Source organism: Amblyomma maculatum, chromosome 1 (genome assembly GCF_055883805.1).
Source record: "Amblyomma maculatum isolate TAMU_Amacu chromosome 1, ASM5588380v1, whole genome shotgun sequence".
In the NCBI taxonomy this organism is placed as follows: Eukaryota; Metazoa; Arthropoda; class Arachnida; order Ixodida; family Ixodidae; genus Amblyomma; species Amblyomma maculatum.
In genome coordinates, this window is record NC_139344.1 from 273,470,679 (window position 1) to 273,488,624 (window position 17,946).

The 17,946-nt window shown below is 42.8% G+C and overlaps 1 protein-coding gene across 2 annotated transcripts in view; it reads right to left on the reverse strand.

The window, feature by feature from the left end:
* The window catches only part of LOC146206561 (uncharacterized), a 32,836-nt gene extending 23,050 nt beyond the window's left edge, over positions 1–9,786 (reverse strand). For both annotated transcript variants that reach the window (XM_084591281.1, XM_084591280.1), the window contains exon 1: positions 8,240–9,786. In XM_084591281.1, coding sequence (XP_084447407.1) covers positions 8,240–9,485 — 1,246 coding nt within the window. In that variant the 5' untranslated portion in view covers positions 9,486–9,786. The remainder of the gene's footprint in view (positions 1–8,239) is intronic.
* Between the last annotated feature and the right edge of the window lie 8,160 nt (positions 9,787–17,946).

A 17,946-nucleotide genomic window follows, 5' to 3' on the forward strand; every position in this document is an offset into this window, starting at 1 on the left:
GTGGGCTCATCCAACTCGAACCACCCTTACTGTTCTCTCGTCTCCTTCATCATACCGGACTCTGTCATCACGTGGCTTAAACATGAGCGGAGGAGTTTGTTGAGGGACCTTGTCCCCGATATTACTCCTCCGATCCCTTCCGGCCTCTCTCGTCCTGCCCAAGTTCTAATTCACAAGGCACGAGCTGGTGCAGGCCGTACACACCGGACATCCTGAGTCAATGGCGCCGAACCAAGATCAGCTGCCCCAACTGCCCTGCTGACTCCGTTGACCTGCAGCACTTGATCTGGACCTGTCCTGGCACGACTGGCCTCCGCGCATGCTACACATCTGCTCACCACATTCAGAGTTACGAAGATTGGACAGCCCCCAAACCAACGCCAAGCGCAAGCTTGGTGCCCTGCTAGACTTCATGTCGGAGTCTGGCGCCCTCAACCTCACCTAACCCACCCGCTTCCCCTCTAGGCCTCAGGTCATCCTCATGAATAAAGGTTTATGAATGAATGAATGAAACTTCACTCGCCAGGCAGCAATTTGACATTTTTTGCTTAAAGTAACGTCTTTTTCAGTTTTACACTCAAGGCTGTTACTGCCAATAACGCACGCCTCGTCAACGAACGATTTACTGGGTACTATCATCATCAGCCTGACTATACCTACAGCAGGGCGAAGGCCTCTCCCATATTCTTCTGATTAACCCGTTCCTGTGCTAGCTGCATTCACTTGACCCCTGCGAACTTCTTAACCTCATCTGCCCACCTAACTTTCTGCCGCCCCCTGCTACGCTTTCCTTCCCTTGGAATCCAATTTGTTACCCTAAGCAACTATCGGTTATCCTCTCTTTGCGCTACATGTCCTGCCCATGCTCATTTCTTCTTCTTGATTTCCACTAGAATGTCAGCTCATACTATCATCGCTTCATTCCAAACACTATGACGCCATCTAGTGGCAAAACCTGAAAGTGTGCCTCTCGCAGTGCGAAAGGAGGGTGGTTTTTATTTAAGAACGTATTTATGTGGAGAAACCGCAAAATATAATGAATTATGACAGACACTCCTAGAAAAAAAAGAACAGTGTGCACTTGCAAAAATCAGCTATATTTTGCTGACATGTGGTCACGTGGGGGACTACACCGAAAGTAATAGGGCTTCTCCGATAGATAGTGCCTCAGTTGTTTTTATGTGATTTTCAATGGCGAATTAAAATAGTAAAGCCTCTTTTCTTTGATATTGCAGTGCTCGACCTGTACTATATGAGGCAAGGTCTTTTCATCTCCACCATAATCTCATGACATATTTTGGCCAGTGTTCTGTCCCTTTAAAGCCTCAAGTAAGCTCAAAATTCACAATTTGATTTGTTCAAATAATTTAATAGGAAGGTTGATTCACTATTCAAAGTTTTCAAATATCTGCACACCCCTAAAAGCTAACCCACAGTCCTTTACATGCAGTTTATATTCACACTGAAATGCAAAATTTGCATGATAAACTGTAAAATGTGGAGGTTTTGTGTCCCAAAATAATACACGGGCCACTGGGCACTGGTGAACTATCTTTGTGGCAAGAACCCTGCAAAAATTTCTTTGATTTCTTTTTTCCCAAGTGATTTAGTCAAGGTTGCAGAGAAGCTCCAATAAATTGTTTGCACTGGCTTCCAAGAATGCACCTTTGCGTCAGGCTGTCCAATGCATAAAAAAGAAGTTGCATTTAGTGTTTGGTTTTCTACTTAGAATTCAGAAAATGATCTTCATAAGTTAATTTCAAGTTTCAAGCTCAACAAGCCTCATGGTATTGATGAACTGTCAGAGACTCTGCTACAAAGCAGCTCTGTGGCCTTATCCGACATTCTGCTCTTCATATTAAACAGTTTTCTTGATAACAAGTTTATTATGAAAGGGCTTAAAAGTGCAATAGATAAGCCACTTTTCAAAGGAGGAAAAAGGGATGACATGAAAAAGTACTGACATATTTTGATATTACCTGCTATCCCATATTACTGAAAAATTCCTTTTTAAATCTGGGTCTTCTGTTGAAAAATTTTCCATTCTGTCAACTCAACTGTTTAGTTCTTTTGTTAACAGTCATGGTAAAGTAGCACTACTAAAGAAACTCTCTGATGAACTGTTTACAGCTTTTGATGAAAATTTGTTTAGCATAGCTTAGTCGTGGACATAGCAAACGAAATCAGCTTCAACCATGACTAAACAGCCTCGTTCAAGGGTTTCTTCACTCGCATCAGCCTAGCCATGAAACGCCAGTATATTTTCTTGTTTTGTTTACAACTTGCAAACAAAGCTCCTCTCATTTGTATCCTTCAAGCTTTGTAGTCTTTATCACTAATGCAAAGCGTGGTGTGTCTTGCACCATCATGTACGTCAAGTGGTTGATGCAGGAGAAGAAACCATAGCCAACCACCGCTACAACAGGGCCGTCTTGTCACGGCCACAGCTGATTTTGTTCACTCAAACCACGGTTGACAGCAACACTGTTGCGACAAACGAATGCGCTATCACATTCTTTGGTATTTCATGGGCTTTCTTTGAAGCCGAGAAAAAAAGATACTCCTAAGGCTTTTCTTATCACGCAATAATGGAATGAGGGTTTGTTAAAGTGCTCTCCAACTTCGCAAATCCGAAAAATTCCCTGTGGTGCACAAGTGGCTACATGCAGCAAAATGCATCTGGTTCCCCTCTACTGCCTTTAATATTTTATTTTCTAAAAAGGCTGACCGCCGAAGAATTGATGCGTTTGAATTGTGGTGCTGGCGAAGACTCTTAAGAGTTCCTTGGACTGCCAGAAGATCAAATCAGTCGATATTGTCGACCATAAACCCTGACTGCTCATTGGAGGGTCAAATTCTAAAGTTAAAGCTCAGCTACTTTGGTCATCTAATGAGAAGAGAGGAGTCGCTGGAGAAAGATTTGATGTTGGGAAAGGTTGAGGGTCGCCGGAGAAGGGGTAGGCAGCGAACGCGATGGTTAGATGGCATTCTCGAGGCATTGCAGATGAAGCTATGTGATGTTAAGAAGATAGTGAGAGACCGGAAAGCGTGGCGTGACATGGTCCATAGGGTCACGAAGAGTCGGACACGACTGAACGCCTGAACTGAACTGAGCCTTTGGATGAAGTCAGCTGGGATACCCATTATATCCTATTTTCAGCAGTCTCCTTCCCTAAATGAACATATAATAATATAATAATAATATTTTATTTCCATCATCGTAAGTTGATGTCCAATATAACATGTCCAATATATCCAAGTTGTTTCAAAGTCCAAGCTCGAATAATTGGTCAAAGGCTTAAACTACTCAATCTTCCAATTGTGTAGTATGGCCACATAGCTTGTTTAAATGAAATCTTTTTTCTTGCCATACTGAATGCCACGCCCATCCCGTGATACTGCAAAAAAATGTCCTCAGTAGACTGGTGCGATTCAAACCTAGTATAAATAACAGAAGTCTCAGCGTGTATGTTTTAGTAGCCCATTGAAGATTCTGACCACAGGTGCTCCTCTGAAGTTGCATTCATCAAACTACTGCTCCTGTCAATGTTTACCAAATTTCTAGGCTGAAATGGTAAAATACATGGGCATATATCTGGACTGCGACTTAAGCTGGCGCTCTCACCTACCTTATATGTGTAAACAGATTAGAATGATGTCCTGCCTCGTGTAATGTCAAACTGTACATGCAAGTTTCTGTTAAAAGAATAATACTTCATTTGTCAGATTACTCAGCAGTGAATTACGGTATATGCTATTTTTTAAATTGTGTGGAATTTTGGAAAATATGAGCTAATTTGTTAAAGTGTGCATTAAAAAGTGTAATATATCAAACTTCACAAAGGAAGGCCACCTGTCTCAGCTTCCCTAAATTTAACACAGCATTTCTAAAATATGCTGTTGTCAGGCATATGTGAAATGAAGAATTCAAAGTTCGACATACATTCACTTATCACTTCTGTGCTGCCACCCTTGCCCACTACTTGAAATAAATATGAAGAAAGGCAGTGCTGGTCGTATATGCTTTTACGTCCCCGCGATGTTCAATGTGCCTGATGAGATATGTGTATTGAAGTGTAACAAGGCTATAAAGAAAGCCCTTTTGAACTACACTGTCATGGGATTTGATTTGAGAACAAAAACAAAAAAAAAGGAAGAGTTTACTATTTTGCTTACTCTTATTTATTGCGCTAAGGGTACAATTTTCCATTACACATTTTTTTTTCTTCTCTGTTTTGTGACAGGTGACTGTTTTCCCTTACTTGTTCTTCCAGTGGCTGTCTACATATAATTAAAACCATTTTATTTGTTTTCTTATGCTGCTTTATGAAAAAATTAGCTGTGGTTTAGCTTGTGGTTAAACCTGGAGTTAAGTGAGAGCAATCTGCATGGCTACACTTAGGTTCGGCTTAAAAAGTAATGACATGGCTTTTGCACATAGTAGTTTACTCTATGGCTTCAGCTTTATTTATGCCACAGGGGAATCACTTCAGGTATGATCGCCTCTTGCCTCTTGTCGTTGACCATTTTCATTCAGGTGTAGAAGACTATTAGTGGTATGACATTGTCTCTACGTCAAACTCCGGGGCACACCGCCGTCACAACGTTCAAACGAACCTTCTGTCCTAGCAACTCACAGTTGTTGTTCGCCTCTACCAATCATCGAGCTGTCTGTCTTCTTCTTCTTCTCTTTTTCCCCTTCTTCTTTTTCTTCATCCTTTTCTTCGTTTCCTTCTTCGGACAGGCACGTGCTCTTCGGACAGGCATGGACAGGCCCGGTGAAATGGCGAGACTGTGACCAATGGAGCTCTCGCTACAATAAATTATAATCACTACCATCATCATCACCACTACTATGGTGGCTATAGACCTTTTCACGAGCCTTGGCGAAATCGGTTTGACTAAGCTGTGTGGCGGGTTTGGGGGAGATAATCCTCAGTTTTCCCTGTGCTATGAGCAGAGCGCAGTATCCAACATGGCAGCGCCCACGACTACTTTTTGTAAATGTCTACAACTACTAATCTTTTAATCAAGTGGCCATGATTCCAGGAAGGATCAGTCTGTTTTGAAGAAATTTATAATGGCATGATTCGGTGAGCTGTTCACATCTAACGACACCAGTAGCACAACAAATATTGTAATGAGGTTCTGAAGCTCGTATTGTATAATGGCAGGTCCCTCACTAGGGGACTTTCCTACTGGTCTTCCTGCTTCAGTTCTCTCGAAACAGTTCGAATGAAGGATATGATGGCTGCATTTAAACCTGATGAAAAAGTGAATCAGTTGTTAGTCTGAGCTCGCCCCGTTTGCTTCTTTCCTGTGTCTTGTCCCCTGTTAAGTTTTATGTTTTGTAATCATGAATTGAATTCTTGCACACAAGAGCTTTTTGCACATCACTGACTTCTGGCGAAATTACTACATAACTTCTAACCACTTACCACTGCACTTGAATGTAAAAGCTTGTACACCAACAACCCTTTTAAAAAACCGTGCTTCCAGAGTGATCTCTAGATGAGCAAGAAATTATCTGCAGACACTACAATTTATCCAGTTTCCTTTTCCATGATTTCACTTATCATTATTAGTGAAAGTAGGCAGGCACAACATTACTGCAAACAGGCAATCTATATGGAACACCTCTGCCCACAGAGAACCTGAAATCTAAAATAAGGTGAATTGCATGCTGACAGCACGCACATGCGTGCTCACAGCATGCACAGCACATGAAGTGCTGCATTAAAGGACATATAATTCTGGTTTCATTTTCTTCTTGCTAACAATACATAAGATGTTACTGCAGAAGGATCAATCATGATGTGGTATTCACCTATGACCACTAAATAATTTATAACTGAAATTTTTTTCTCACATGTTTCGGTTTCAACAACTGAAAGATGGCTATGATGTAAAAGCTAAGCATTACACGTGAGGGATGAACAATAATTGCTCCTTCTTCACTCGTTGCAATTTCAGTTCTTGAGGGAGGCTGGTTTTAGAGTTGTGACGAATCAAAATGGCGAAGATTATGTCAAAGGTTTTTTCATCCCTCACGTGACCTACACTTAACTCTGACACCATAGCCATCGCTCGGCTATTGAAATCACAACTGTCACTGAGAAAGTAAATTCAATTATAGATTATTTACAGGTCGTAGGCAACTAGCACGTGTGGTGATCAATGTATAGTAATTATGCATCATTATAGAGAATAAAACACACAACCAAAAAATTTGGAGGTTATACTCTTTTAGCTAATAAAATGGGGTATACACACCAGAGTAGTGGTTGAAAAACAAAACAACACCTAAAAAGCTGCGCATGAAACAGCTTAGAATGACGATTTGAAATACCATGCCTCATACAAGGAATTATTAGCATTTTACAGTATCAATTAAGCCTAATAAATGCTTAATACAATAAAATGCAGTAAGCAAGCTTATTATACACTTCTTGCAGCTGCAGTAGTCTTGTTCCCAGAATTTAATTTTACTTTCCCTGCAATTATCCAGCAGTTCACAGCCAAGAGCATATTATTAAACGCCCAAGTGACATCCCAAGAAATAAACATGCATGCCTACAAGGGCCCAGACATGCATGCATAGCAATGCTTGTCTAAACTAGCCTCTGGCTGCCAATGCACAGGAAATGCACAAAAAAGAATAAACGCTTATAAACTTAGTCTGCATGCCATTCTGCAAAATGTGGGGTCATTCTCTCCAACCACGGCAATAATGCCCTAATGGAGGGCTTGCAAGAAAGGTCTAATTAGGGACAACAGGCACGTTGCCTCACTGCAAAGAGCAAAAGGCATGTGCCCTTGCGGGTGTGGTTCACTATGCTCAGCAGCAGTATCCCAGAGTGCCCCGCCCATGCAAGGCAAGTGCAATTAGTGTATTGATTTGAAGAGCGGTGCTGTACAGATTGCTTCCACAATCTAGGCTTGTACTTGCATATCAGTATGTTAGATGTATGTATACCGGGATGGGTGAAACAACAGTAGTATGCTAACAGCTTAAGTGTAATAACCAGTGTAGCTTAACAGCAAGCCAAATGACCAATATTGGTGGAATAAGCCACCAATACTGTCATTTGTGAAATGTCACTGTAATTAGAGAAAAAATGGCATGGGGAAAAGTTTATTTTTCAGCTATCAATACCTAAGAAGCAATTAAGCAGAGCTCTGTCAGGCTGCAATTCAAACTACACAGGCATGAGCACATGGATGTGCTTGTTATTAACGGCATAAAAAAAATTATGGTCAACTTAGTAAAGAGCAGAGACATTAGTCTGCCAACCAAGATCCGTATAACTCATGCTATGGTCTTTCCAGTTGTGATGTATGGATGCGAGAGTTGGACTGTGAAAAAGGCTGACCGCCGAAGAATTGACGCATTTGAATTGTGGTGCTGGCGAAAACTCTTGAGAGTTCCTTGGACTGCCAGAAGATCAAATCAGTCGATATTGTCGACCATAAACCCTGACTGCTCATTGGAGGGTCAAATTCTAAAGTTAAAGCTCAGCTACTTTGGTCATCTGATGAGAAGAGAGGAGTCGCTGGAGAAAGATTTGATGTTGGGAAAGGTTGAGGGTCGCCGGAGAAGGGGTAGGCAGCGAACGCGATGGTTAGATGGCATCCTCGAGGCACTGCAGATGAAGTTATGTGATGTTAAGAAGATAGTAAGAGACCGGAAAGCGTGGCGTGACATGGTCCATAGGGTCACGAAGAGTCGGACACGACTGAACTGAACTAAAGATACGTACCAGATAGTAACTTCGCTAACAAGAACAAGATCTATACTTGTAGCTCAGGAGTTAAACAACAATTCATGATGTAAAGGTGAGACAAAGCAAACTGGTGGGTGATGTTCTATGGGCCCTCCTCAATTTTTTATGTAATGTAACGACTGGTCTGGCCACATAAAGTCAGTCAGTACCAAAAAAAATGTGCTCTTTTATTAAACGCTGTAACAGCCTTTGCACATATTTCAGAAATTAATGAAATGACCAATACAGTAACCTAGCACCGATTGTAGTCTGTATGTCTGCAAAGCCGTTTAGGTGACAAGGACAGGGACAACTTTGAAGCGCATATGAGCAACATTTCACAAAGCTCTCAAGGTTGATGACAGTGACAATGCCTGTTATTTCACAACAGCAGGCTTCAACTTTGACCCTAGCAAGGGCACATTCTACGACGGCACATTTACCCCAGCTCTAAAAGATAATGAAACTTCAGGCACCTTGTTTCTGCTTGGCAGCTTGCGGTGGTGCCGAGTGATCAATGCATGTGGCAGCATAGAGGTACTTGAGGAGCAATGTCTGGCCGGACTGGATCAAGGCGGTCAGAAGAGCGGCCGTGCCTGGAGCATCCCGCGCCACGGTCAAGCTCCAAAAGTCGGCGCCGCCGACCTCTGCCCAAGTATAGGCTCGCACAGCGCATTCGGGCCCCTTCCTGCCTTCCCCACAAACGAACGCAGCAAGCCTGGCCGCAGAGGTTTCGGCCTGACGCGCTGCAAGCGTGTACAGCACCGTTGACACGGGCAGGGGAGTCACGCTGGAGCCGTGAGCGCCGAGCAGCTGGTTGAAGAAGTGGCACGATGAGAACACTCCGCCAATCCAGTCGGCGTGCAGGTCAGCAGCATCCATTTGACACAACAGCAAGATGTCGTTGCGCAAACTCAGCCATGCCCACCGCAGCGTTTGCTCAGCCAACGAGTCCAGACGAACCTGCGTCCAGCGTAGCACGACGTCCAAGGAACTGTGCCACTGCGCGTCGAAGCTGTTAAACGTGTGGCCAAGGAACTTCAGAAGGCAAGGCCAGGCGAAAGTAGCCGCTTGCAAGTTGTCAAGAAACGCATACTTGCGAAGGAAAGACAGGTGGAGGACGTCTTTAGGTAGGATGGGATGCCCTGAGGACAGCAGCTGCCCAATCAAAGTGTCTTCAGCTAGTGCTAGGTTTTTAATGCGGTCGCGCACCTTTCGCACTGCGGCGACCTGGTGGCTGCACTCTTTTTTAATTACCAGCAGACAGCGTTCCTTCATAAGCGTCTTCATTTGGTCGTGCAAGGCCTTCACGCGTTCTTTCTCGCGCGCAAAGCACAACTCCTGACGGGCGTCTGTGCCAGAGGACGAGCTACAAACTGAAGAATCGGACTGAAGCAAAATGCTGAGCGTCTCCATGACTTCGGCAGTGTGGAGGAAGATCTTCTGCTCTCCCAGCAAAGCAGGTGCGCTGCTGCATGCTTGATCTTCAGGTGGTGGAGGTTTGGTCACAGGTGTCACCGGCGGTGCTTTCAGCTTCAGTCCAGCTGGTTGTTTCTGAGCAGCGTGAGGCCCCTTGTCGAAAACGGAGCCAGAAGAAATTTGTTTGGAAGACCGCGAGGACGTGAGCAGGAGGTGTTGCTGTATTTCTACCATTTTTTTCCACTCGCGTCGTTCCGAGGCGAAACGACGCCGCTGGACAGGCGGAAGTTCAGCTTCTCCCATTTCACTAAGAAATATATCTTACGTGCGTTAAACATAACTTAAGCTCTCTAGAACATAGCTTCATTAGTGCTGTGCATACTGCTGATGAGTCTGCCGACTTCCAACACATTATCGACGACATACCGGCGCACTTCCAACGAAATGACAGACTCCCGAGAAAAAGCGACGGTCGGCACGCGTTCGCTTGTCGCGAAGCGACAGCGGAGAGCGGCATGTAAACATCACTTGCAGGAAGCGGAACTGACGGCATGGAGAGAGCGTTGTAACGTTGTCATGGCAACAGATAGCACGTGACCTCTCGTTATTGGCTGAACGGGTATCGTCCATCGTCTGCTTTTCTCTGGGCACGCTCAGCATAATAATAATAATAAATCGTTCACAGGAAGGGAAAGGCGTCGTATCTGTCACACTTGCATCAAGTTCTGGTTTTCTGCAATATCGCTCATACTCATACTCCGACCGACGGGCACTCCAACCCAACGGATATCTTATCATCTTATGTTGCTATGCATTTTTTTTTTTTTAGCACACTCGAGACAGTCTAGTCTCCTCACTGCAGTTATCTCCATAGCTAACCTCATAACTTTATTGAACATGTTTGGGAAGCTCGTGAATGGCGGAGAGTGCGCTCATGGCGACATAAGTGAGCTGCCTTTCAACGGCGAATTTTCTGTTCGCTTTTTGTACATATAAGGGTGTGTAGGTATACTTACAAAAGTACAAAGTGAATGTGGCAGTGGTTGCAGCAGTGTCGAAGGCCATATATAGAGTCCATGGCTGAGCCCGGAAAGAATGCTGCAGCAAACACAGCGAGCTGATAAGAAATAGAGGGTGAAATGCGTGCCGGATGGGCTGATATAGGACGCGCCGGTTTCGAAGTGAGCTGGAAAAAACTTACGTAACAAAACAAACAGCAGTGATTCAACTACAACAAACAAGATTTAGATCGGACGATGCTTTTAAAGATGAAATGTTGGCATTGTACGAATAGCAGGAACGAATGAATCTGAATATGCTGCGTTGATTATCATGTTTTCATTGTCCTTAAACTTCCCATTGACCTCTGATGCATTTAATTATACGCTGTTTTTAATTGTGTTCAAGGATGGCCTTTCCTCTCACTTCCTGAAAACTATCTGAACGGGCCACACATATATGTGCGATCCTTCTTATTCGGTGTAATGTCTGTACGTCCGATCGCGATGTCAGACGAAAGTTCAATGCAGTGTGGGTCATATTCTATTGGCGTCCACAGGAAGTGGGAATGTCTAACGTTGGTATATGTTTTGCTGCCTTTAAATTATTGCACAAGGTGGATGTCTGCAGGAATCTATATAGCCTAGCTGGAAACCATTGGACATCCGAACATCCAGGCAGCACCGAAACATTAGAGCAATATATATTACATTTTTGTTTCAGTCGAACATTATTTTGTTGTTGTTAATGTCTTTCTTTTTCTAATGTTTTAGCAATGTTACATATTAAGGTTGGTATATGTGTCGATAAACATTTAAATAATATAAATCTAACATGTATGCAACACAAATGTAACATTTGGGAAAATGTAAAGCAACCTTGCACAAGCGTGTAGGCCCACGTGCACCTCTCGCAAAGGTACACAGCTTGCACGCTTTGCAAAGACCACAATACAGTACAACAACTCCATAATACAGCACAACTCCTACACTCACCTCTAAACAAATATCATAGAGTCAAGCTTTTATATCCATCACCGACGCATATGCAACGAGTCATTAGATAATAATGAAAACTTTCTAGCAAAACATTAAGACTATGCTTGCATTCTATGGCAGGCATCATTTCAAAGCTCTAGTTGCAAGGAAATGTTATTAAAAAAACATGGTTACTGGAAGAAAAAGGGCAAAAGTGCTGGTACTTAGTGTCTGAAATATTTATGTTGCTTTATGTTATGATCAAAATATTAATTTAATGTTTACCAGACAATATTAGACTAACATTTGTTTGTAATATTAAAATAATGTTTGCAATGCAACATAAAACATTATATAACATTATTACAACATTCAAAGTCAACATTAGTATAATGTGTTTCTTTTGAATGTTCTACTAATGTTACAACTATGTGACAGAACGTTAGGCAACCTTCAGGCTACTTAGATAACAATTTTGTAACATCATTACACTCTTTCGACACCTGTGGTCGACTGGGGAAAAGCATTTTGCTGTTCGTATATAGCGTTGCAGCCCCAACTGAAAAAACGGCATTGGTTCTGTATGTTGGTCCAACATCGAAAGACAACCTGGCTGACCTTAATTGATTAACAGGAAAGGAAAGGCGCAGTATCTGTCACACTTTTTCTGTGGACACCTGAACGTTGCAAAAAATAAGGACGTTAAGAACATCAAAATAATGTTCGGCTGAAACAAAAATGTAACATCACTGTAATGTTTCGGTGCTACCTGGGAACTGCAGACCTCTGCCCAACCAATGCAAAACATTGACTGAATAGTGCCAGTATGTAACGTTACTTAGATGTTGCTAATGTCACTTTTTCATCACCAAGCACTAAACTTAATAAGATATTTGAATAATACACATTATCCTGACATTTAATTGATAAGTATTTAAGAAAATGACCATGCTGCTTAATTTGTGTCAGCACTGGGCAAAATGCACCCACGTCCGACATAAAAAAATTTGGGACTCAGAAAATTCTATGAAGCTGAAGCAAACGTGTTGACTTTTTAAAGCATTGGCCCAGGTAACACCACAACATTACAGCAATGTTACATTTTTGTTTCAGCCAAACATTATAGTATTGATGTTTGTAATGTCCTAAATTTTTTTTTTATGTTCTAGCAATGTTACATATAAACTTTAGTATAATATTATGCTTTATCAAGAATTCAAACAATATAAATCTGCACGCAACATAATTTAACATTTTTGAAAATGATAAAGCAACCCTGCCGAGCATATCATCCACCACTCATATGTATACTCAACCTGAACACTTTGCAAATATCACAATGCAGCCCAACTCTATAATACAACACAACTCCTATGCTCACCTCTGAACAAATAGCATACAGAATTAAATGGCCCATGAAAAGCTGATTATGAAAACTAGAGAATGTGCACGAGCAATAATTAAGTATGCCATATGAGTTGTCACTGTACAAAAATTTTTAAGCTGCCTTTATTAGCCCTGAAGACATGGGCAATTGCCTGTGTAACTTGTGAGCATCCAATAGGTCAGTACACTAAGAAATTAAGCCCATGCGATGTCACATGGGAGATTTGCGTGCGGTGCGCACAGGGAATTGTTGCCCCAAATTGTCGCGAGCGGTCGCCAGGAGTACTTTTTAAACATTATTTGTAAATTATATGCTCCATGCGAAGCTTTCAAATTTGACTCGAATGCTCAGTATCACCTCTATGAATTTCTTGCATTAGAATATTACCATAAGTAACGTTTCTGGGGCCCTTTAAGCTCCATCGACACTGAGAGGTGTCCCATGAGTGATGGTGCATGATAATAAGCAAAGCTTAACAAATATAATATGCGTGCCCTCTATCACAGGCATCATCTCAAAGATTTAGTTGCAAAGAAGTGTTTTTTAAAAAACCTTTTGAATAAAAGAAGTTCAGATGTGTTAGGAATCAGTGCTTGAAATATATTTGCCAGGTTATTTTATTGTTATTATTCAAACATTATCTTAACATGTAGATTGCTCAAAAGTCAACATCAATGTAATGTTCCTTTTGAATGTTCTAATAATGTCTTTTTTTATGTCACCAATTGTTAGGCAACATTAAGGCAACTTGCATAATACATTTGTAACATTATTCTAATGAGTTTGGCGCTACCTGGGAGATTGCAAGGGGCAGATGTCTGGCAGTGCACATAATTAACACAAACGTTACCACGGCAACCAGGTCCAACATAACTGTCAATCGTAAAAGAAACATTGCATCAAACAAACACTATGAAAGAGAAAACATCATTGCGCTGCGCGCACACACACACAACAGCAACCCTCGGCAACTTTATATATCCCTCACATGAGGCCCTGATTTTCGAGCCATGCAGCTTACATGTCGAGAGAAGTTATTTCAATCATTTTTAAGCTTACGACGGCAAAAATGAAAAAATAAAAGAGGGCATGATCATGTTGTTAATCATATCTATGAAAGAAACTCTGCTCTACCGTCTTTCTGTGAACATTATGCAAATGAATTCAATACAAAACATACATGCCAATTCTCAAGAAGGCTCCTTTCCAAGGCCACTCATATATGTGATGTGATAGGGCTTAGTGAGGTTAGAGGTCAAATGAGGCATATGAAGGGCAGACATGTATCGTGTTATCGAGGTTTACTGGAGAGACAAGAACTATGAGTAGGGTTTCTTATCAATAAGAATATAGGTAATATGTAGAGGAATTTCATATCATTAATGAGAGGGTGGCAGGCATCATAATTAAGCCTAATAAGTGGTATAAACTGAAGGTTGTACAGGCCTCGCACCTCTATGTAGTCATGACAACCTGGCATTCGAAAGCTTCTACGAAGATGTAGAATTGGCAGTGCAGAAAGTAAATTAAGACGCAGTATACTTTACTAACGGGTGACTTCAATGCCAAGGTAGGAGCAGCCTGGAGACCAGGCAGTGGGTGAATAGCAGGGGGGAGTTAGGGAATTAGGGGGGAGTTTCTAGGAATAGCAGGGGGTAGTTAGTTGAGTGCAGAGCGCAAGAACTTAAGAATCATGAATACCTTCTTCAGCAAACGGAAGAACCGGAAGTGGACAAAATGAAATTGACTTCATACTGTGTTCTAACCCGGCATTGTGCAGGATGGTAAGGTCTCGAATTAGTCCAGATCACAAGAGGGAACGAAACAGATTAGTAAGAAAGAAGTCCATCAACAAAGTAGAGGTGAGGGGGAGGGCAGAAGAGTTCAGGATCTACAGAACATATATATGTCTTTAACTGAGGATGACGACCTTAGTCTAGAAGTAATGAACAATAATTTCAGAGGTATTACTGAGTGCACGGTAGAAGTAGGCGGTAGGATAGTTAGAGAGGATATACTAGTGAAATATAAAGAGACGAAATATTTGATAAAAGAAACGCCAAAGTATGAAAACTTCCAACCCAACAAACAAGATAGAACTGGCGGCGATATCAAAGCTAAGCGTAAAGTGGCCGACATAAGAAAGTATAACATAGGGAAAATTGAGCATGCTTTTAAGAATGGGGGTAGTCTTAAAGTGGTGAAGAGGAAATTGGGCATAGGCAAAAATCAGATGTATGCACTAAGGGACAAGGCAGGTAATGTCATCACGAATATGAACAAAATAGTCAAAGTAGCCGAGGAGTTCTATACTGATCTATACAATAGCCGAAGTAGTCAGGATAATAATGAGATTGGCAATACTGAAAAGCAGTCAGACGTTCTGCCAGTGACGAAGGATGAGGTTAAGAAAGCTTAAGAAACTATGAAAAGGGGGAATGCAGCTAGGGAGGATCAGGTAACTACAGATTTATTGAACAACAGGAGGATGTCGTGATACACAATGCCTGGTGTCATCGACGGTACCGAAACCATAGAAGAACACTAATATTATCCTAATTCATAAGAAAGGGGAGGCTAAGGACTTGAAAACTGACAGATCAATCAGCTTACTATCTGTTACATATAAGGTGTTTACCAATTGCTAACAGAATCAGGACAATCAGACTTGAATCAAGAAAAAAAAATGGCAGTAGCTAGCTCAGCTATGCCAGGATATATGTAGTGAGAGGTATCTAGTTTCCCTGGCTGAACTTGTTGTGGTCATGTATGTTTAGCAATGAGAGACATTGGGTATACACATCTTTTATTCATTTTGTTTGACAGAGACGAAGACTGCTCGATGATCTGTGAAGTAGCATTCAGCGGTCTCAATTTCGTCTAATACAGTATTTCGATTTGGCAGTCTCCAAACACAAAGTCTCACAAATTGGATTACTCATTGGTGTCAAGTCCATTTGGTGCCACAGTCTCTCGCACACACTACACATGTGTCCAACGGATTGTGCATAAAGTGCTTCAAATGTCTGGGTCGCAGATGCACTTTTGGAAACTCGAATGGAGTGATGTCACAGGCGTGCCTTCAAATCCTCTTCTGTTGGTTCCCGTTGACTGAACCTTCCAGGCTCCATCTCGGCGGCTATGCTCTGTCTATTACGCTAGGCAGTCTGGCGCACGGTGGTCTGGCGTGATGCCAGACTGCCTTCATTCGTTTGGCAAGCCATTTGATCCTCTCTCTGTCTCTCTGTTCGAGCGGCTCTGCTGCTCTCTTCACCTTCTTACGCTCATTCTTTCTTTGCTGCTATGGGCTGCTTTTTACGCTCTGCCGGCAGCTGCATTTCGATGGAGGTGAAACAGAGAGACATACGTGTACTGTGCGATGTCCACTGCACATTAAAGATCCTCAGGTGGTCGAAATTACTCCGTAGCCCTCCACTACGGCTCCTCTTTCTCTCTTTCCACTTTCTCTCACATCTTCCTCCGAAATGGCGATACTACAGGTAATGTAGCTCTTGCTACAAAACAAACAGGTTTTCGTAAAGGGTACTTTACTATCAGTCATATCCATACTATCAGCCAGGTATAGCAAAATGCTCAGAATAAACCTGCCCTTATACATATCATTCATTAATTACGAAAAAGCATTTGACTCAGTTGAAACCTCGGAAGTCATGCAGGCGCAAAGTCAGGGTTTAGACGGGCCTTATGTGAAAGTACTGGAAGATATCTGTAGTGGCTGCACAGCAATAACATAGTTCTTCATAATGAAAGTAACACAATTCCCATAAAGAAAGGTGTTAGGCAAGGAGACACGATCTTACTATTCACAGCAGCCTAGAGGTATATTTAGAGATATGGAATGGGTGCAGTTAGGGATAAGGATTGATGGAAAATACCTCGGAGGCAGAGGCGAGCGACATCTGCTCCGCGGTTGGCACTGCGCACCAGCTGCACCACCTGTGCGGCTCTGACATCACGCTCCTCGCGCATGTGCAGAACTGGCGAACCGAGAGCCACAGCAAAAGGGCGAGACTGCAGGTAATGTCTTGCTACGAAACAAATAGGTTTTCAGATATATCATCCATTGATTACGAAAAAGCATTTAACTCTGTAGAAACCTCGGAAGTCATGCAGGCACTGGAAATCAGGGTGTAGACGAGCCTTATGTTAAAGTACTGGAAGATATCTGGCGCTGCACAGCAACCATAGTTCTTCATAAAGAAAGTAACAAAATTCCCATAAAGAAAGGTGTTAAGCAAGGAGACATATATGATCTCTCCAGTACTATTCACAGCTTGTTTATTGGAAGTACTGTAAAATGAGGTTACTTTTCCTTCCTCCATGTTACTTAATTGTGACTTGCAGGGGTTACTTTGTCGCACGCGCTCGGATTTTTGTGTTTTAAATCTGCGCCACGACCAGGCGCCGCCAAAAAGCTACGAGCCACTCATCAAGCTCGCCTAGGGTGCCTCGATGCACGAGGGCGCGCGCATCGTTTGTTTGTGTAATAAAGCTCGCCTAGGCACGGCCGGTCTCGAGGGAGAGCGCGCGCTCTTTCTTACGGCCTTCTCAATCGCCGCGTGAACAATGGGAACTTTTCTCCTTGAGCACGGCCGGTCCCGAGGAAGAGCGCGCTTCTCTTCTCTTACGGCCTCACCAATGCACGGCCGGTCTCGAGGGAGAGCGCGTTTCTCTCTTCTCTTACGGCCTCTCCAATGGGGTCTGTTTCTACCGCCCGCCGCGCCTCGGTGGGGTCGCCACCGCCCCACTGCTGCTCCTCCGCTGCAGCCGTTCACGCGCAAGGGAAACGCGCGCTCGCTCTTCGCTCCGCCCGCATCGGTTGCAACCGGCAGGTCCTGATATTTCACCCCTTATGGCTTATAGGAAGAAGCCGTAATCAGCGTCTGATTGATCGTGTATGAGCAATAAAATAGTCAATAATGCGCGTGCGCGCGAGAGCGTGCGCGCCTTCGTCAGTGCTGTCGCGCATGGTCGAATGAAGTTTCGGGTGCACTTACATCAACACTTTTTGCCCCTAAATTTTTCACAAAACTATATGTACCATTTTATGCAGTGTGCCTTTGAAAGCTGTAAGCAGGTATAGCGCAACCTGACGCTAGTGCATGGCAAACTGTTCGGTGGATATTCTGTCAACCGCTGCCGTTTTCGTTTAGAGCAAAAGAGGCACTGATGAAAATTCATAGTACGTCTCAGATTCAGAGTAAGGAACAAAAAATTTACGCATACAGTTAAAATGCAGTTGTCTAGTGAAGTGGGCTGTTCTAGCTTCGTTTAAAACAAATCAGTGGGTTGAAAGACAGCAGATGTATACGTAGTCTCGCGACTGACTCACACGTAGACAGTCGTAGTCAGTTTAATACAGTGATAAAAAAACAACAAC